Source organism: Cavia porcellus, unplaced genomic scaffold (genome assembly GCF_034190915.1).
Source record: "Cavia porcellus strain 051 isolate PalLab524CR breed Dunkin Hartley unplaced genomic scaffold, mCavPor4.1 scaffold_12, whole genome shotgun sequence".
In the NCBI taxonomy this organism is placed as follows: Eukaryota; Metazoa; Chordata; class Mammalia; order Rodentia; family Caviidae; genus Cavia; species Cavia porcellus.
The window spans coordinates 61,654,918-61,677,587 of NW_026947495.1; the positions used below are offsets into that span (position 1 = coordinate 61,654,918).

The following is a 22,670-nucleotide window of genomic DNA, read 5'->3' on the forward strand; positions in this document are numbered from 1 at the left end:
AACTCCCCTATGATAACTAGTAGTTAATACAATCATATACATACTTTTTTAAAAAAACTAGTACATGTTTGCAGTGCCTGCCGTTTAGTCATCTTGGGAACTGAGTACAGGTACATAATGCAGCTTGTTTCTTTTATTCATCCCCTTCCCTTACTCACTCAACTCTCTCCCTCCTCTAATTTCCTCATTTTCATTCTTGTGGATAATATAATCTTACCTTATACTTATGATATGTTTATCCTCATTTAGGTTATCAGGTATCTGTACATGGCATATCTTTATTTATCACCCCCTCTCCTCTCACCTACATTCTGCTGGACCTCTTCTCAACTGCAAGAGGGCTATCCACTTTGTCTCCTTCTATCCATCTTTTAGGGCTGTTTGCCCTTTGCCTTACTCAAGTGAGAGATACTATGCAGTACATAAGCTTGTGCATTTGATTTATTTCACTCAATATTGTATTTCCCACACGTATCCTTTTTCCTACAAAAGTCTTTGAATAAAAAAAGTAAAGGTAAATTAGAAGAAAAAAATACACGAACACCATTGTTAAATTTGTGATACAATAATCAAAAATAAAAAGATCAAGACAAAAAATTTAAATGCATGCTGAGTGAAGCTATGTAGAACAGAGACAGTTGTTGTGCTGTCTACATTCTCAGGCTCCCACAGGTCCAGTCTATGCTGATAGTTTCACATAAGCATCTGTAACTCTGCTAATCACTGTGCTCCAACCACACAGCATCCAGCGCCAGAGTTAGTAAAAAGTAGCTCACAATGAGTAAATGATATAAGTTGGCTGAAAATCATGCCAACTTCCTCACTCTTGTACAGAACTACAGTACAAGAAACTTTTTATACTAGTTAGTCGTCTCCAATGGGACTATGCCAGCTGTCTAGTAAATTGTTCATTTACACACTTTGTATTATTTTCCTTTCATTCCCAGTTTCAATTTCCCACTCTCTGATGTGTGCCTCTTGAGACAGTTCCTGGGGAAACTCCAATCCTTGCCTCAATGCTTTGGAGCAAACTCAGCCTAAAACATGCAGTGCCGACTGTTTACAGTCAGTCATCTTGGGCAATGGGTACGGGTACATAATGCAGCTTGTTTCTTTTCTTCTAGATTAAAAGGAGAAGAATCTACATGAATATTCACTGGGTTGGCACTCAAAATGGTGCAATCCTGAGAAATCTTAAGATTTCTTCTTAATCTTTATTTATAAATGACACTGCCTACACTATGTTTCAAGTTAGGGAAACAGAACTGGTCCTAAAGCCTATGACTTCTGATGTCTGTATCTCATTCATCTGCACATGTACAACTATATTCCTCTTCCAAATTCAAACTGAAATATTTCAAGACACTTTCACCAGCACAAAGCTAAAATTATAGTCTGATGAACGCAGGTTACAAACGGCCAAGGACATTACACATTCATTTATGTCTTTTTTTAGGCCACCTAAGAAAATAATTCCCTTAAATATAAATTAATATAAAAATAATGCACTGCTACAGAAGAAAAACAGTAGTGTAGCAGATAGAGCCAAAGTGCCCACCACTCACTCACTGTCTCATATCCATGTCTTTTCTCAAGTATCTTTTTATTTCCATAATGTTTTCATTGCATTTATAAAAAGTAAAGCTATCATTTTTACATTAATAGCTATTATGCTACACTTATTGTTACAACTTGCTTTAAGCAAAAGAAGTTATAATTTCTTCCCCACACAAACATAAATGCAGCCATCTTCCTTAAAATCATAAAACAAATCAAATTCTTAAATCGAGGTATCACTGTACTTAAAAAAATCAACTAACACTTAAAACATATTCCTCTTGCTAACACTGGTTTCTTGCCTCATTGTCATGCTTTATTATGTTTTATTATGATATTAGGCAATTTTGGATAAAAATTATTAACTTAGAGATCTCTACTTCAAAAAATCTCTTGCTCAAGGCAGCAAAAAAAAACTTCTTTCTAAAGGCAACAATAACAATAAACAGGTCTAAATACAGACACTGTCCTAGCAACACCAATGATCTACTAGATAATGAGGCACCAACAAAGAGGGGGAGTTATAGGTGGAAGGATTTAAACCACTTCCATCATCACTGGACCCTAGGATGACAGCTGTTGTGAAGCAGTAACCCTCAGATCCAACTTCACTGTGAAGGCTGCTGAGTGTGCCAGCAGAGGTTCTCGTCAGCATGAGTCATCACCTGAATTCCTAGCAGCCCTTAGGCAATGATGGTGGTCTAAGAACCACTCATTCAGTCCTAACCAAGACTAAAGACTGAGGACGTCAGTGAAAGATGAAAATGTAGAATGGTACAGGAAACAGAGCTGATGTCAGAGACTGTGTTATGAATTGCTCATCCCATTCTCTTCTTCTCATCTTCACTTCTCAAAAGGGCTAGGTCCTACTGTTGCTCTAGGCCAATTTTACCTGGGTCCTGCCAAACCTCAGGAAATAACTAAGATGCTGCAGCTCTCTCTTTACTGTAGAGGTGGCACTTCATGGGAGTAGAGAACGGACTGTTTAATGAATGGTACTGGCACAGACTTCCCATATGTGGACAAAAATATCAAGTTGGATGGTACCTCAACCCTACAACCACCATAAAAAAAAGACTAAAAAGTAGATTAATGACTAAAAGATGAACAATAAAGTTTTTAAGAGACAAAAAAGATAATCTTGGTGGTCGTATGGTAGGGGAAATTTTTTTAAGACAAAACACCAAATTAAGATACCATCAAAGATACCATCTTTGTACATCAAAGATACCATAAAAAGAACAAAAAAGAGAAGCTATAGAGTAGGAGAATAACTACAATTCATTTACAACAAAGATCCAGTATCAAGAATATATATTACTTACAACTGTCACAAATTAATGAAAATAAGACATTAATCCAATAAAAAAACAAGAAGGAAAAATCAAGAGAATAAGTACTCCACCACTGGGAAATATATCTAAGGGGAGTAAATATTCTTGAAAGAATTCAACCTTAAATAGTTAGGGAGCTGCAGATTAGAATCCCAAACAGCACTACATGGCTATTAATTCCAAGAGTGAAAAATATGATGATACCAAGTGTTGACAATAGGATAAACTTAATATACCAGCAAAACAGTGTTAGATGGACAAACTGCCATATACATATTCTACTGACTCCTAGATATATACCCTAAGACTATTCTTCTGTGTGCCAGAATGTCAAAGAACATTTAATAAAATAATTTACAACAAGGGAAATAAATGGATTAAAGATAAATGGAACATGAATAAACTGTACAAAATAACGCTGAGTGAAACACATGCACACAAAATACATACAATATCGTCTATAAAAGTTTAAAACCAGGCAAACAATTCTTATTGTTTTAGATCCCACATACACTGGCAGTATTAAAAAGCAAGGATATTATCATTGTAAAAGTCAGAATATTGGTTAATTGAAAAGGATGATCATACAAGAATAAGTGATGGGAAACTTGGGTTGCTAATTATGTTCTATTTATATGTGAGCAGATTTTACTAGTGTCTGTTCTACAAGTATATGTTAAACTATACATATGATATTAATGATGTCATACTTTAAAATTTTAAGGCAAGATGTTAAAACACAAAACAAATGTATTTGGTCCTGTAACCCAACTGATCTTATTGAAAGTTTGACATATCTTAAACGTAACATCAAATTCCTTTGTCCATCCTAAAATTTGTGCAATTTCCTCAAACAAATTCCTCTCTATTCTCCATTCTATTTGTCTAGTAAATCCTAATGATGTCATGAGAAATAAACAACTTAAGAGTTGTGCCATACCATAAAGAAAATAAGCAGAACACAGGTATCCCTGTCCCAGTTGCAAGGGTTTCTGACTTTTACTTATTGAGTGTTCCTAAATTGAGAGGTTGATTCTGCAATTGATTTATTCTATGTTTGGTTGTTTACTTATTTGTAGTATGGAGGATTGCAACCATGGCACTGTGTATACTAGGCAAACATTTTACCACTAAGCTACATCCTCAGTCTTTTTTAGTTTTTGATTTAGAGTCAGGGTTTCACTAAAATCCCCAGGCTGGACTTGAACTCTCCATCCTCCTGTTTTAGCCTCCATGAGCTGTTAATTATAGGTGTGTGTCACCAGCATAGTTTACCAAGCTTATTAAAAATAAATGAAAAGAAGAAACACGAGACATAGTTCCAAAAAATAAAAAATGAAAAACAAATGCATGGATTAAAAACTTAATATATAAAAATAAGAAAGGAAAATCTTTGCTACAACAAAGACACATAAAAAGTAAGATTGGTTAAGGATGGTGTTAAGAAGAAAATGTATCGTTACAGCACTACTTTTTTTAATGTGAAAGATAATTCAATCATATTTAAATCAAAAACTTCAAATCTGATTTTAAAATACTTGTTACAATGTCACTAATGATTATTCACTAATAATGTGGTAGAATATTTGAACAATAAGAACAGTGATATATATTTTCATTCCATAAAAGGTAAAAATTATCTTTCTCCCTTAAGAGTAGACTCATTCAGTCAACTCCTATTCAGGACCAATGTTTTGTACAAATCACTAATTCAAATCCATCAAACTCCTATATGCAGTCATTTATCTAAATCAAATGTTTTCTATCATGAAACTATACCTTATAAAGCATTAAAACTCAAAGATCTACATCATAACTATATAAACACTGAATATTACTAGCTATGGCTTGGTAGGAGCACCTATCACTATGGCCTTTGGTTGCCCAAAAAATAAATTTCTTACGTAACATTTGAATAGAAATAACTCTTGCAGTCTAAAATTCTGTAACATTATCAGATATTTTATATGCTGTATTTAAATTTTTTAAACAAGAAAATTAATTTATCTAAAAAGGCTGTAAATTTTTACTTACATATTCAGGTTTTAGTTTTTTATCTCCTCCTCTCACGGCCACTTTTTCTAGTTTATCTATTATGGGCCCAATCATTTCCTCATCTTTAAGCTGAAGCTCTTCATGAATTATTTCTATATCTCGAATGGGATCTACACTTCCTTCAACATGGGTGATATCATCATCTTCAAAAGCACCTAAAATAAATTAAAAGGAAGCAATTTATCAAACAAATAATACAGGTCATTATGATTAGAGTGAATAAAGATTTCCAGAAGGTGAACAAATAGGTACCATGAATAAATTATTCTGCAAATTCTATGCAAGTAGGATACAGTGGTTTTCTTTTTCCTCATTTAGTAAAACTTAGGACATTAGCGATGAAACAACAGCTCAAGAGCTTCCACATTTCAAAAACTAACTATAAAAACAAAAAACCATGTTCCAGAACTACTAGCATTTCCAAATTCAGCACATTAAAAGACGCTGAATTCCAGGCATGAGAGCCTGAAGTTCTAAACTGCACTATTAGGGTTTCCAAGGGAAACCAGATTTGGGGAGGCGGGGGTTGAAATCATCTGGCAGACCTCTTCCCCGCTTCAATCTACTTTATCACTGTGGCTCTGACGGTGATTAGATAATGAACCACTCAGACACACAATTTACACAGCAGCTAATTTCATCGGCCTGATTTGAGGGTATGGTTTTTAGGGGGCTATCAAAGAAGCAGATGAAGGTGCATTTGTCATATATGAGTGACAACCATTCACACTATCTGAACAAAATGGTGCTGGCCCTTATTAGAAACACATGCTATTATCACATATTTAAAGTGCAGTTGAAGCCATAATTTCAAATTGCCAACTGGAAACATAAGGGTAAAACAACCAGATATTACTGAAGCATGTGTACTGACTTTATGCCCTTTTGAAGACATAATGTGGCAACATAATTCAACCGGGATTTACTCAAATTACCAAAGAACAGTATTACTAAAAATGAACAAATAATACGAAATATTATAAGCAGAAATAATGATATAGCCAGAAAACAACACACTTATGAACAAATTAATTTCATTAAAATTAATAATTAAACTTTCCATATATTTTCTAACATAAAGTATCAACTATTTTAGATAGAGGTGTCATAGAAATCATGAGAGTTTGCTAAGACAGTGAATACAACTCATTTTTGATAGCAAAGACAAAACATTCTTGTTACATGTTACAAAAAATATTAAAACATAATTTCCCATAATTAAAAATACCTGCATCTTAATGTCAATTATTCAGCAGTAATAAAACTTAAGATTGCAATTAAGATATAAGTAATAGTTAAGTATTTTTGGTATGTAACTGATGTCAAATTTATATGAACAAATTAACTAGAAATAAAGAGGTATACTACATTTCACTAATAAACACAATAGACAGATAAGCCTGCTCTCCTAGGAAGCACATTTTTACTTCTTGTTAGGATTTGAGGCATCTTATACAAATGTCATAATAGTATGCAAAATTAAAAATAAAAGCTTCCTAGAAGTCAGAGCAACATAAATAATGAAGTTATAAGAAAAAACTAAGCTTTCTATGATACTTAGTATGAAAAATATCCTACAAAGTTGTAGAGGCCAATGATGCAGTATCAACATCTGCACAATTAGCACGTTTAGCAAGTTTTAAATGGCAATTTCTTAATTATAATACTAAATTATAATCAAGAGGATAAGACAGAAATTTAGTAATGCCAATTCTTTTGGAAGCATAGGAATTGTGTTTATTTAAAATTCTTTATCAGTTTTGTCTCAAAAACTTTTTATAATGAATACGTGTTGTTTTTACAACTGTTTTACAACTGGAGATTGAATTGAGAAACTGCTGAGCTACATTCTCATCACTTTACTTGCCCACCCTGGCCTCAGACTTGCGATCTTTCTGCTTCAGCCTCCAGAGGAGCTGGCATTACAGGTGTACACCTCCACACCCCGCACAAGCCATGTTTTCTTCAACACAACAGGTTTAGTGTTCAGAAAACCAGCATAAGTTTTTGTTAAAATTTTAGTTTTGCAGTAATTAGCCACAAGGAAAAAACCATTATTACCACAAACATTATTTTGTGCCCAATCATTTACATAAATATGAACATTAACTATTGTAAAGCTTTCTTTTTCAAATTTTATAAAGTAAAATTAACCATAAAGTAGGTTTGTGGATTCCATGACAAATATTTTTTTAAGTTTTCAATTCCTTTGTACATAATGATTACATTCATAATGAGGAGGTGATACAGGTCCACAAAACACCTTATTCTTTTCTGTTCCTTGGCCCTCCCAGCTCCTTCCCACTTGCAAAAGATCGATTTCCATTTTTTAAATTTTAATTTATCCTTTTTGGATGCCCTCTCCCTTCCCGTTCTTCATCTCCTATTCTTCTCACTTGAAAAAGATCTCTCTGCTTCCTATTATCTATCTTTTATTTTGATCTTCATTTATATCACAAAGATTTCTTACCAGCAATCCTACCATGTTTCCTTTCACAATAAAGCATATCTGCTTTTCAAAACTTAGTTTCTCTCATATTTCCTAAGCTTTCTCCTTTTCTCCTGATACTGAGCAGATAACTTACCCTTTTTCACTTCACCGGGAAAACATGTATCATCTGTAGAAAACTAGACCTTTCTTTTAATGTTACTCAGCCCGTGCTTCTCAGCAGTAAAGTGGAAAACACCATCCACTACTCTTGGTCAATCTCACTATCATCTCTGCTCTGGATCCTACTCTCTCCCATGAAGTTTTCTCTACAGCTTATTTCCTGAGACCTGAATTATGCTTGTCTCACTTGTATTTGTGTTACCTCTGTTTCTACTAATATTTGTCAATCAAAATTTGAGTAGGCTTCTACCTCTACATTAAATCCATTACGTTAGTCATCCTTGAACATTAATTCCTACCCCAGTTACTGCTTTCTTTCCTCCAGTTCAGAGCTAGTTACTTACCTATTTAGAACTCAAGCCATCTCAGTTTGGCATGTGCCTCCACTATGTTACCAGAAATCAATCTTAGAGGACCTCATTGCCATTCTTTAGAAATGACTATCCAGTAGCTGCAGAACAATGAAAGTCTCTTTCACTGCATTCTCCTTTCCTTTTCCTTCTTCTCCTTCCTCCTTCCTCCTCCTCTTCCTCCTCTTCTCTCTTTTTTTTTTTTTTTTTTTTTTTTTTGCTAGAAATTGAATTTAGGACCTTGCACTTCAGGCACTGAGCTATAAACCCCTGATTCCTTCCCTGTATTTTTCTAACCACCTTCTCCTATCTTCTGATATTTTCTCTCGTCACTTATTCTCAGATCTCCCTCCCTTCTAGCAGTGCTGGACTCAAACTCCAGGATCTCACTAGTGCTCTGCAAGCACTCTACCACTAAGTTACACTCTTGATCCCAGAGACAATCCTTTTCTTGCTGTCAGTCCCCAATAAATGTTGATGTCTCTTATCCTTCTTTTACCCTCCAACTAATAGATTCTCCAGCACAGAGCAGTCCTAAGTGGTTTTAGTATATATTAAGGCAATAGCAAATAAAAGGAACCCCTAAATATCTTTGTAGTTATATAAATCATTTCCAATCAAAATTTATTTACTAAGTGAATAAATGCAAAATATCCATGCTTATAATAACGTTGTGGCTTTTATAGGTTACATAAGCTTCTTTGTAGAGATCATTAACTTTGTAAATAACATTTGCATTCCCATATGCCACAGCATAGTCTATAGGGTATTTATTTCTTAGTTAGAGGTGGCAAAAATGATGAGTTTTCAATCATTTTCTATGATTACAAGTGACAGAAAACTGATCAATTTATTTATTCACTCAAAGCCTACCTTTTTCAATACAGATTTGAATATGAAGGGCAAAACTGTACTTTGTTTAGACATAAAATCTGTGAAAGACTTCAAAAATAAAAATATAATTTGGAAATTCAGGACTTGAGAGAACTTTGCTTTGCTGTATCCCATTTTATACTTGGGTTGTATTCAGTTTTCAGAAGCAAAACATCCTTAGCTAGCTATCAAAAGTGAATTTTAAAACACCTGATTATTATTTTTTTTTTTATCGGTACCGGGGATCAAACTCAAGACCACGTGCTTGCAAGGCAGGCGCTTATGCCGCTGAGCTAAATGCCCAGCCCCAAAACACCTGATTAGTGAAGAGTATAAGCTTCGCAGCAACATATTTATTTTTTTATTTTTGTTTAAATTTTATGTTTTTAGTCCATGTAATACGTCACATTCGTCATAGGGAATTTATTTATACCTGTACATAATATATCATAATCATTCTTTTTTTTCCCCCATTCCCCTTCCCTACCATGGTTTTTTTGAGATGGGTCTTCATTATTTATGTAGCCCAGGCTGACTTTGAATTCACAGCAATTGTGCGTCAGCCTCCTGATTACTAACATTATAGTCATGCACTACCAGACCTAGCTACAGCAATATTTTATAAACTATCTGTCATGGAAACCTTGATATACCAAATACCATGTCTAGAGTTTCCTGTGCAATATAAGGATATGTCCATTTGTATGGAATATGAGATGGATTTTTATGTTTTTTCTACTTAATGTAGAGATAAAAGAATTGTTTGTGATAGAAACTGCCACCCTCTCAACATGTTTATAAACTACAGCACATATGCCTCGCTACATCTAAGTTTCCCAACTTGGGGAATAAACAACTCCTTTGTTTATCTACCTATGTGTTAAGTCTATGAGAATCAAAAAACGAAAATCAACAAGATCTTTGGTCTTCTCTCTCTCTCTTTTTTTTTGGAGTGGGTTTTGCCATGCAGTTTAGGCCTTGAACTTCTATCTTCCTTTGTAGGCCTCTGCAGTGTTGGAATATCAAGCATGTGCTAGCACATCTAGATAGATTTGGTCTTAGTAACTGTACAAACAAACTAGACTATTAAAAAAGAACACTAACAAGAATCTTCAATATAAATAGTTAATAATAGCAAGACATTTAAAAATAAAAACATGTAAGTAAAGAAGCTGAAGTACATGACAATAACAGAGAAAAGTATCAGATAAAAAATAAAAGGATGAAATGAACAAAGCTTCCTGGAGAGTTGGTCATAGTGAGAAATTGTATTGAAGAGAAGATGAACATTTATGATATCTCATGTGGGTAGAGGGGAGAGGGGATTCAGATGTCAAGGTTAAGTCTAGATTTTACTTGCTAGTTAATAGACAGCCATCAATGGTTCTTATGATAATGGATAATAAATGGAAAGTAGTATTTTGAAACACTAACCTGAAGTACAGAACCAGTTAAAAAGGAAAGTGCTTCACTACAAATATGAAGAAGTGTGCTAGGATACTGAAGGGAGCTACTGAATGATAAGCAGTGAAACAATTGAAGAATGTTAACTAGATAAAAGCAGTGATGCAGTGGGGAGGGAGAAGGGAGAGACTAGGAGAAAGGAAGGATAAGAGAACATATTAAGCCAGAAGATTTTTATTTGCATTATGTTAAACAAGCCCCATGAAAACAAAATTAAAAGCCCAAACAACATACGAAACTGAAAGATATTATATAAACAAGATACAGGTTATAAAGAGATATAAAATTTGCACAAATATGTAACATTAAATCTATACCAAAACATTGTGTGGCATTATTTCACATTATTTTCCAGCTTGTTCTATATGGCAAGCAGTGAATATTCTGAACACTTACATTCTACTCCAGAATCCCACAAATACCATCAGTGAAAGGTTAGAAACCATATTTCTAAACCAGCAGAAGATAAATTATTAAATATAGTGTTCAAAATGAAGACAAGAATATCTGTCTCAAAAAACTTGATCTTTTCAAATTTCTAATTCATCCTTCAAAGCAAAGTCATCTTACATCAGAATTCTGGCTCTCAACTTCTTTATAGTCCTCTACTTCATCATCATCATTATTTTAAATGAATTGGATCTTGTTATGCTGTCCAAGCTGATTGTGACTTCCTGAGTTCAAGTGACCCTCTCCCTTAGTCTCCGGAGCATACCTACTGTGCCTGACAGCTTATTATTATTTAAAGTGGAGGGAGTGGGGAGGGTCATTGTTTGTTTTGCACAGTTGGGGACTGAATCCAGGATCTCATGCAGATTCTCAAACATGCATCAGCAACTGACTTAACATATACAGTTTCAACTATAAACACCGGAAATTACAAGCTACTATTTACTTTCCATGAATGACAGGACAAATACGCATTTTTGCATGGGGAAGGAAAAGTGGCTTAAGGGGACAGAGGTAAACTATTTATTGCACACCAAATGCTCTAATTTCAAAGTGTAGGTTAAGCCCCAGTTTATAGGTACACTTTAAAACTTTAGTCTTAATGTAGCTAAAGTTCCATTTGGCAAAAACAAAATCTAATTCATAATTAGATCTTAGGCTTATAATATTTATCTCTGCATTATATATAATGTCAAGTTTTAAGTACTTTTCTTAAGTTATTAGCAGATGAAGGGCATTTTAATGTGCTGTATCTACTAAAAAATCAATTTACTCTTTTTAATGACAACAGAGAACAGTGCAAATTTTGGAATACATAAAAGAACAAATCATTCTGCTAAAAAAATTCTGTTAATTCTGGCCTTAAAAGTTTGAAGTAAATAAAGAGAGCCAAATCAATTAAATTTCAATTACTTTAAGTGGACATGTTTCTCAACCTGTGGAAAAACAAAATATTTGTAAACATATAAAAATGGAAATAATTAGTCTAGTCATGAAACCTGTCAACTACTTGATACAAAAGCATAAAGTGAACAGTATTACTGGACTTAATAGTTGTACGTATTTACAATAATCAATCAATCAAAAGTAGTTTTTAAAGTCTTCAACCTTCATTTTTTCCAGAGAAACCCTATTATTTGAGATAAAGCCAGGGTCCTAAAATAACCCAGTCTATGCTACACGCTAACTGTATTACATTAGAATAGAAATTAGAATTATGGATAGCCAACAGAATTTGATTTTGCTTTGTTTCTCCTTCTTCTCCTCTCATCCTAAGGAAAAGACCTAAAACTAAATCTAAGCCAAAAAGGAAGAAAACTATCATCTCTTTGACATATTCAAACATTGACCTGGCTTTTTAAAAATCTTAGTCAAATGCATGTGGTTGATTTTGAGGGGCGAATCTAAAAGAAATTATAAACTATTCAAGTATAACTTTTGCACAAAGTAGCTGACTAGCAATTTAATCATTTAATCATTTTTATTGAACTTTATTCCAAAGGAGTCTCTACAATTCTTGTACAAGCCAAAGACTATAGAGATATTTTAGATCCAGATTCTTCCAGAATTATCTTTTGATTATTGCTTCTTATATTGAAGCAATCAAGAAATGCTGTAAGTAAAAATAATTTCCAATTTTGAGACAAACATATTTACTATAGGAAGGAATAATAAAGTGGTCAGTCATATTTCGAGAAACCTTAAAATTTTTGTTCATTTTTTCTTACCAATAAATTAACTTAAATTTTTAAAAAATACTTTGAAGTCCTGAATCAAAAATAAAAACACTGGACAAAAAGGGTGAGATATATAGAGAAAACAGAAGCAGGCAAAAAGATAAGAAAAATGTTAAAGTTGGAATTCATATTAGTATAGGAGAAAGCAAAAGAGCCTTTTGATTATGACTGACATTTAACTGAAAAGAAGCAAAATATTGTATTATATATGTAAATGTAAATATGTATTATAAATGTATAGAACACCAGAAAATTCTGCTTAACAGTTACTGGTATATTATATTATTATATATTAATAGATATCTCTACCATTAAGGAAGCTTTAAGGTCACTTAAAAGTTATGAATTATAACCCAGAGTCAATCCTTCTGGCTAATTACATTCAACTGTTCAAGGGTTTTACATTTTTAGTTGCTGAAATACTATCAACTCTTTCCAAAGAAGTAGGAAAAGGGGGGGGGGGTTGGCGATTTAGCTCGGCGGCATAAATGCCTGCCTTGTAAGCAGGTAGTCGTGAGTTTGAGCCCTGGTACCGATAAAAATGAAAAAAGATCAAAAAAAAAAAAAAAAAAAGCAGTTAGCTTAGTGAGAACTAGCGCTCATCTCTCAACAAGACTTTTACTACTTATATTACATAATACATACTTTAAAGGTGTAAAACACAAATTTAATCAATAATATTTAGAATCAGTTTTGAGATTGTCTTACTTCCAATGTCAAGCTAGCTGCTTCTGTTCTATTCACCTGTCCCAATAACTGTATCACTACTTTCCTAACTTAAAAATATCATGTAGTCTTCAGGCAGTGGAAAAGTCCCTAGATAATGTAGTCATGTTTCATCTGCTGGTCTTACAATTACCACTGTCCACAAGTCCTCATCTTGAATAAAACCTAGCACCCAAATATTAAGTCCTGAAGTTCTTGGTGTATAATTATTACTATTTTTTGTTCACTCCCATTTTTGAACCTCAAAGATATACATTCTTTCTATTATAAATTATATCCATCCTTAAAAAGCATAGCTTAATTTTCCCTCATCAAAAAGATAATTCTGGAAGAATCTGGATCTAAAATATCTCTATAGTCTTTGGCTTGTACAAGAATTGTAGAGACTCCTTTGGAATAAAGTTCAATAAAAATGATTAAATGATTAAATGTATTACTCTAAATGTGACTTTTGGATTAAATACGTTATCCTAATTATGCATTCTGAGAAAATAATTTTTATACCTTCTCACATAGTAATACTACAAGGAGGAAACAAATCAGAAAAACAAAAACTAGAATTCTGTCTTTACAATGAATACAGGGGTCATGTGAACTCCCTGCCATTCAAGAAAAAGACTAAACATCAAATCAGAGCTTTAACTTTTCTAATGCCATAATACTCTTTCAATCAAAACTGAATACTTTCGTTTTTCATCTTCCACATTTGCCCTTCAAAAAGGATAGCATCTTTCACAGTCTTAATTGTCACTGGAATGATATTTTCACAAAGATGCCTTTCTGACCATACCTTCTACTTGAACTATTATGGTAATCTTTCTGTTCTACTCATGACTTTTAGCATGAACATCAAGTGTTATAACATGTGATTCTACTCCTACTTACCTATGCTCAGGTATTATGTCTTACAAATCTCTCCAGTGCATTGGTATGAGCTAATACACAATTGGGTATAAGGACGGGTCATGAATAAAGGACTCTATAAATGAATTAATGAATGTTTGAAGTACTTATTAGCATTTAGAAAATCCAACATTTATAAAAAGCTGGAGAGAAACTACAGATTCTACATGGAGCAAAACATGTAGCACGTAACAACAAAGGACAAATTTCACAACACTCAGTAAGATATTCAACCATCATTTCAAAGAAACCAGTACTAAGCCTAACAACCACATGACTTAACTGAGAAGGATAGACTGCAATAACAGGTCTGAAAAGTTTCTTGTGTTTGATCTCTTGTGAACTCCTTACTTATTAGGGATGGATATTCTGTTAGCAGATAAATTACCTATGTATGTGTATTTCCAAAGAAATGTTCTTATGATCTGGCCCTTACCTGTTTGCTAACATTTTCTTTAAATGATTCTATTATGTCTAAAATCTAATGGCTTGGAGAGAGACTAGAAATAGGAGTACACTCCAGGATTCTAGTTGTAAAAATGACATGAAAGTGGCCAAGTGGATGTAAAAAGGATTAATGTTGTTAAGTACATGAAACCAACTCCCCATGATGAATATAATCATGATGTACTGCAAACATGTATTAGTAAAAATTAAAATATAAATACAAAAAGTACACAGAAACATTTACAAAGACTTTTTTGTATTGTGAGAAGGATGAATGATATAAAATTGAGAAGATATAAAACGTGGACAGTTAACTGGAAGTGTGTAAAAGTCAGTTAAAGATACAATGTTAAGAGATATATTTACCAAACGTTTGCTGAAAGTTAAGTGTAAGCATGCAGGTTATACAGGCACTGTGTATAAACTCTAGAAAAAAATTTTTTTGGTATTGGGGATTGAACTTACAACCAGGTGCTCATGCCACTGAGCTAAATTTCCGGCTCTTAGACGTATTTTTTTTTTATAACTGCTAATTAAAGGTGCCAGATCCAGAAAGCAAATTTCAGAGATCAGAAAAAGCTGGAGCAGTCACTAAAGAGCAACAGCCATGACCTTATACCATCCACTGTGGTAAGTCTCATCAAGGTCAAAAAGTAACCAAGAACAAAGCAAGCTCAGGCAAAACCATCACCATGGGCACCTCCTCATGTGCACTGAGTCTCTGATGTAAGTACCTGGCTTTGCCCTACATGAGCAGTATGCCAGAAATGCTCCAGGTCCCCAATGACAAATAGGCCCTCAACTATACCAAGACAAAAGGCCGACACACATCCAGGCCAACAGGAAGAAAGAGGAGCTGAGCAATGTCCTAGGTGCTATGAGGAAAGCAGCTGCCAAGATCCAAGTTGCCTTCCCCCCCTGTGACAGAGTGGAATATTTAACAGAAAAAAAAGTTGGTAAGATTAGTTTCTGTTCTTAAATGTATTTATAATCTATAGAGGAGATAGATCAACATATAGCAAATTTAAGAAAGTACATCCAGGATGAAGGGGATTAGGACAAGAGACAGCAGAAACAAGCTGACTGAAAATGCCTGAAGGTTTCAAGCTGGAACATCAGTGTAAGGCAATGCCTTTTAAAGTTTAGGCTCAGATGTACAGGTCATGACATGTACAGGTCACTGAGTTAGCATCCTAAAGTTAGCAATCCTAAAGTCACTGAGTTAGCCATCATCCATAGTTAAGCCAGAGCAAACAATCACCACCAGGTGGTGCCAAATCAAAGCCAGAACCAGGATGGATTTGGATGGGCTTGGACCTTGTGGCACCCACCCCTCCCTCCTCCCACCCTCCTCCCCACCCTCCATTTCCCACAGGAGCTAGCTGTGCAGACTGATACATCATTTCATCCTAGTAGAAAATAAGCAACTCCCTATTTTTTTTTTTTTTGGTCTTTTTCTTTTTTTTTTATTGGTACCGGGGATCGCACCCATGACTGCCTGCTTGCAAGGCAGGCGCTTATGCCGCTGACCTAAATCCCCAGCCCTGCAACTCCGTATTTTATGCAACTGAAACTTCTGGACCCATGTAACACATTATAGCAGAGAAGGGATGGTTATGGACTGCATTCTTTTCAGGGAGGGGCAGTACAACTGAGCTTACTACAAATGAAAACATTTAAAAATATTTTTTGCTTTGTCATTTCATTAATATAAACTTAAGGTAAGCTCTTGAAAGTAATCAGCAAATCATCAATAAAGATTCAATGTACACAAAGTTCTGGCATAATCCAAAGAGTTAAATGTGATTACTCAAGTTTTTTTTTTTTTTTTTTTAATCTGGGGACTGAACTTATGCCACTGAGCTAAATCCTCAGCCCCTAAAGAGTTAAATATGAATACAATTTCTGCCTAAGTCTTTCCCACAAGGCTATCCTAACAACCACCATCTTCACTCTAGTATCTTCAAACAGAAGTGAAAGAATATATCTCGGATCTCTCTGAAAAAAAGTTAAATGATCCCATTAACTCTTTATCTACACAGCATAAAACAAAGAAACCCTAGTAGTAAAGTAAGACAGACCTCCTTGCCCATCCCACCTACAATTTTTTAAAAAGGAAGTTTCTCTAAATTCTGTTAAGAGTCACCTCAAATTTTCTAGTCAAAGACTTCATGGCAAACTTACTGCCCTCCATTTCCATCCTATCACCCCCACCACAAGAGTTTCAGTATTGCTTATATGTTATACCTGTCAAGATCTGATGACTGTATGTTATGTATTCATCTGAACAGAACCACTACACTTAGTTACAGGCTATCATCAACCAATTCATTCTCTTGCTAAAATCAAGTCATCCAATTACTCCTTGACTAATCAAGGCTGTTTTGCCTTTTTCTTTTTTCAAAAGGTACTCAACAGCATAAACAGTTCACTTACAAGAAATGGAAAGGGGCTAATCAGCAGAATTATTGTTTTGCTGCTACAATTTGCAGTATTTAAATTTAGTTGCTGATTGGACTGGAAGTTTTATGATACAGCATATGAAACTAGTTTAATAAAACTGACGTTGCTGATGTATTGTCTTCCATGGCTATATGGGTTTACTTTGTAGCACAGATAACTACTTTCTTTAAAATAAGGATATTTAAAGACACGTTTTAGTGTTCTTTTCCACATATACAGGTTTTATAAACAAAGGTATCCTAACTATTAATTCATGAACATTATTTATAAAGTAGGTAACTGTGTCCAACTTAAGCACATTTGTTATTCGTACATAAAAACCATCATCACTTGAATTTTTCTTCTACATTTATTCTGCCTTCTAAGAACAATAAAATAATGAGCTATATTACTTATTTAAATATATGGCGCCCCTTGTATAATAAACTGTGAACATTATCCATTTCACAGTGGAAGGGGAGAGAGTCTCACTAAATAGTGTAGGCTGGCCTTGAACTTGTGATCCTCCTGTCTTTGCATCCGAAATGGTGGGATTACTGAGGTGTGCCACCATGGCTGACCTTGAGCATTACACTTTTTAAATCGGCAATGTTTCCATACTAAGAATTTCAGATGCTCATAAACTACAAAATGAAGTTACTATCCACTAGTATTGTTATTTTTATCTACAAAAAAATGTCTGAGAGTCTAAGAGAATAACTAAAGTACTAAATTAAAACTTTGATTTTTATATTGTTTATATTATAAATTTAGCGAAGTTTTACATATGAAAGCCTGACAGAGAATCTTCAGAAATTTTTGAAAAGAGATGGAATACAATCTTTATAATTTGCTTTATTAAACACAAATGGGCAGGGAATATAGCTTAGCAGCATAAGAGCCTGTTTGGCAAGCGTAACATCCCGAGTTCAGTTCCTGGTATCAATAAATACAGACAGACATACAGAGACACCTTAACCAAAATGATCAATTTTGCTTTGTATTTTTGGTACCAGGGATCAAATTCATAACCTCACCCTTGCCAGGCACACACTTGTGCAGCTGAACTATAACCCTGGTCACTATTTTGCTTTGTAGAAGAAAATAAAATTACTTTTCATGTAACTAGGAAATGCTACTATATTAAAATGACTATTTTAGCTTATTAAAATCTTAATCCATAAGCAAATTCTTTACATATTAAAACTGCACAAGCACATATTAAAACTGCACAAAGCATCAACCAGAATATGTATCATAGAGAGGAAAACATTGGTAATAGATACAGTGGTAAAAAAATTTTTGAGTCTTTTATATATGTACATATACAAATAACACTGCATTGAGGTAACTACCCATAGATTTATATATTATAAACTAAGATATCTAAAAATGAATTCTAGAATTATAAAACTCTATTTCCATTTTTCAGAAAAGTCTTAATTTCACAAATACATTACCAAACATATAAATGCCAGTACATTTCAAATAAATGTTATTTTAATAAATTTTTAAAAATTTAATCTGTTATGCTAAAACTCAATAAAGAAAATAAATTTAAAACAAAATTCATTAACAGAGCACTAATATTCATTAATGATGAACATGTCTCAGAGTAGGCACACCTGCCAATATATTAAAAATAAGTAAAATCAACTACATAAGTGATAAATCAAATGCCATAGTAGACTTGACTTCTGGAGACAGCATTTTCAGCAGTCTTTTGTGGCTTTGTTTGGAGCCATAGTCCTTTAAGTTTTGTCTTCATAAAGCCCTAACTAGTTGTAATCATTTGCAGCCTAATTGTGGACATTTATCTGCTTTTCTTATGCATAGAACATAGCTATTAAAGCTGAATGGTGATGGTGTGAAGTATAGGTTAAATTGGGTGAAATTAAAGCAAATTACTCCGGGATGTGGAAATCTGAAAATAGAAACCACCAATGATTTGCAACCCTCTTGATGATCAGCTTCACAGAACCCTAAACGACAAGAAAACTTACATATTTTAAAGTTAACTAGGTTTTTAAAAATAATATGTATAAATGTATTTTTAACTACATGCAATGCTTAGTAGTGGTGGAAAGACTGTTTAACTCAGCTGTAATGTTAAAACAGTTTCAGGTTTCTATTTCAAACAGTGCGATTCATTTTCAAGTAAGATTTCCTTTCCTTCATATGAATTTGTACCCATAAAAATACATCTGATACCAAACACAATAAACAGAATATCATATTATTTGACTAGGTAAATTTTAACTTGAATAAAATATTAATACTGGAGATAATATAAAACTGTTCTAATAATAAAGCAAATTAACCATGTAAACATAAATGCATTATACTTATATGACCTTATATATATACTTATGTTATATATACCATAAATAAATCTTCATGTGACTTGCATAAAGAAATAATACAGTGGCTAGTAATAAATGTAGAACATTCAAATATAAAAACTGTATTTTCATTTATCTAAAATCTTACTGTTTGATTCACAGATTTAGATAGACAATAAAACACTCATTTCTACCATGCATATTTTCTTAGACAATCAATTTTAAAAAGTAGTCACAATTTGGATCAGCTTACTTTAAAGCAGGAGAAAAATTATTAGCCAAGAAATAAATTCTTTCACAGACAGCTCTGTAAAAAGTGTATTTAGTTTTTGAGGGGAAAAAAATTATATGGGATAGCCCATACTTTCAAGGAGTTTACAGTCTAGTTAGAGAAACAGACAAGCATATGTGGGCAAACTGTGACAGTATGAACTGGTACCTACATAAAAAGGGCTCCTAATTTCAGAGATAGGAAAAAAAGGGGCAAAGGAAGGATGGAAGACAGGGCTGGAAGACATAGCTGCTAAAGGAGAACATTTTGCTAGAGGTAAGCAAAGACCAAGGTGGGACACAGAAAGCACATACATATTGTAAGTTCACTAAATTTTTAAAATATAAGTATAAATGAATTTTTAACTACATGTAGTGCTTAGTAGTGGTGGAAAGGCTGTTTTAACTTAGCTGTGATGTTAAAACTATCATGTTTCTATTTCATGAACTAGAAATACAGTAATGCTTGACCAAGAAGAACATCAAGTATCAAGCAGAAAACCAAAAAGGCATAATATTTACAAGGGACAGTGACAAAACCAAATGCAATGCTTCTCAAGCAGCTAAACACCTTTATGCCAGAGATACAGTCCACTGGAATATCAGCATTATCCCTAGATGCTAGGTATTCTTTTTTTCTTGCCTAGGAACGTACTGCTTCCTTTTAAATAAATCTATACTTACATTCATTATTGTTGTTTTACAGCTAGCACAAAATAAAATACACTATAGCAGGTAGCTACTAGAAGATTTCCATTAGTGAATGTTTTTAAAGTCATAGCAATAATATATAATTCCAAAAAACATTAAGTTAGAAATTTAATAAAATACACGCAATTATTTTCTAATTTATGAAAAGTTGGCTTTTCTTTACCCACAAAGGTATGGAACCCAAATTCTTAGAGGTGTTATGGGTATCTGAATGATCCAGAACTGCTGTTCTTTTTTTTTGTCTTTTTCCTCTTTATTGGTACCGGGGATCAAACTCTCGACTGCCTGCTTGCAAGGCAGGCACTTATGCCACTGAGCTAAATTCCCAGCCCCGGAACTGCTGTTCTTAAAGGAAAAAAACTGAGTGAAGAAGAGATTACAACAGTAATTCTCAAAAAATCTTCAGGGTACAGTATATTCCAAGTCTTTTCCTGGACTCTAGATAATGAGGGTAATACTTGGGAACACACATTTTAAACAAAATATGTATTTAATAAAACATACCTGAGGCAGAGTCACACTTAACAGAAAACAGTGCCAATAACAATTTATTACTAAGGGGCTGGGGATTTAGCTCAGCGGCATAAGTGCCTGCCTTTACGTGGTCATGAGTTCGATCCCCAGTACTGATTAAAAAAAAAAATTATTACTAAGGTCAGTTAAGTTGTGGTAGAAAAAGAATGATGCAAAACCAGAAAAAATACACTTCCACAAAAGACCAACAAAACTTGATGATGGTTTACATAAAATAAATCAGTTTATCTTTAAATAAAAAAAGTCTAGTTAGCTATGAAAATGGTATTTTAAAAAAATAGATTACAGAAATGTATTACTTAATCAAACAAAGACTAGCTAAAAAACAAAACTTTTAAATACAGCACATAATAAGGCCATCTTTTTCCCAAATAAATAGCTTAGAATTGGACCTAGACAATTTTAGAGAACTAAGAGAATAAGAGACCGTTTAGCTTTATGTTTGATGATCCTGTAAGAAGTGGATCCATTTCATTAACAATACATCTCACCACACATTTAATTAAGAAGAAACGTTTTTACTGCAATTCTAGTCATGTCATTTCTTCAGACTTAGAGTACTTCAACTCTCATCATGTGATGTTTTAAATTGGTATTATGAGATCTAACAAGAAAGATGACATTTCCAGTCAAGAATTAAACTAGTTCCTAAAATTTTTTAAAACCTTAGGCATTTTTTCCCTTTCAAAATGAACAGAATTGCAAATCACAATGTTCAAGTTTGATACTGAAATGTACAGATTTTTCTTAATTATTCAGTATTTGTCTAAAGCCCCATCTAGCCACACTAGTGTCCCCTCCTAGTCAAGAATTGAGTATGTGACCTAGGCTGGTCCATTAAGAGTAGCAAATCTTTAAAAAATTAATGTGAACTAAAAGTCAGTGGCCAGAGAGATGCTCAAAGACATTTTTGGATCATGAGAGTAACTAGCATTAAGATGATCCTCATCAAGGCACAGAGTAGAAAAAGCCTTAGGAATAATTCTAAGTCAATAGATCGAATACTGCTTGAAATTATGTATCTTGTTTTTTAGTAATCCAAGATAACAGACTACCTTTACTTTTTAAGCCATTTTGAATGGGAATTTTATCATAACTAGAAGTATACCAATTCATACATTAAACTTCCTACACTGTAATGAATATCTACTATTCCATATTTTAAAATAGGGTAAAGTAAGAATCATAAGAATGGAATGTATGAAGGTTCCTTCAGGGCACAAAGAGTAAATCTGTGTGAGGAAAATACAACCAAAAGGCATAAGAGGTGACAGAAAGGGTATTCTTATCATCATCTAGTAAATGACTTATTATTCACAGCTTAAATGTCATCATCTAATACTCATGAGAAGATAATATAATTTTTTTATCTTACTGATAAAACATTTTATTTTTGGTATATAGGAAATGTGAATCCATAAACTAAAAGCAAGCAAATTCATTGAAAAGCAGGACCTAAACTTACCTCCTACAAGGTAGATGTAACAAAGCCTATGAGAAACAGACACAACAGAGGCCTAAGAACACAAATGTGAGAGTGGCAATACTGGATTAACACATTTGGGAAACAAGATCAGAACGTAAACTAGGGAACACTTAATAAACAACAATAAAAGACTGGCAGCCTATTCAAACTCCTAGAATACACAGGATCACAGATCAAGCTTGAAAGGGGTTCTGAAAATTGTTTTTATTGCCATTGTTGCAAAGTGCTAATGTGCTTTCTTTGCTAAATACTGATATTGATACACTTTTAAATATCTGCAAAATTCTGTTGTAATAATATACATTACTACAAAAATTCCTTTGTGAATATCATCAATACTACTTATAAATTAGGAGTATAAAGACACAGTAAAATGTAT

The 22,670-nt window shown here is 33.4% G+C and overlaps 1 protein-coding gene across 10 annotated transcripts in view; it reads right to left on the reverse strand.

Annotated features, from left to right (window-relative positions):
* Nucleotides 1-22,670, reverse strand: part of Ola1 (Obg like ATPase 1) — a 168,980-nt gene that overhangs the window by 62,093 nt on the left and 84,217 nt on the right. For all 10 annotated transcript variants that reach the window (XM_063259319.1, XM_063259318.1, XM_063259313.1 and 7 more), the window contains exon 5: nucleotides 4,926-5,101. In XM_063259319.1, the coding sequence (XP_063115389.1) occupies nucleotides 4,926-5,101 (176 nt within the window). The remainder of the gene's footprint in view (nucleotides 1-4,925; nucleotides 5,102-22,670) is intronic.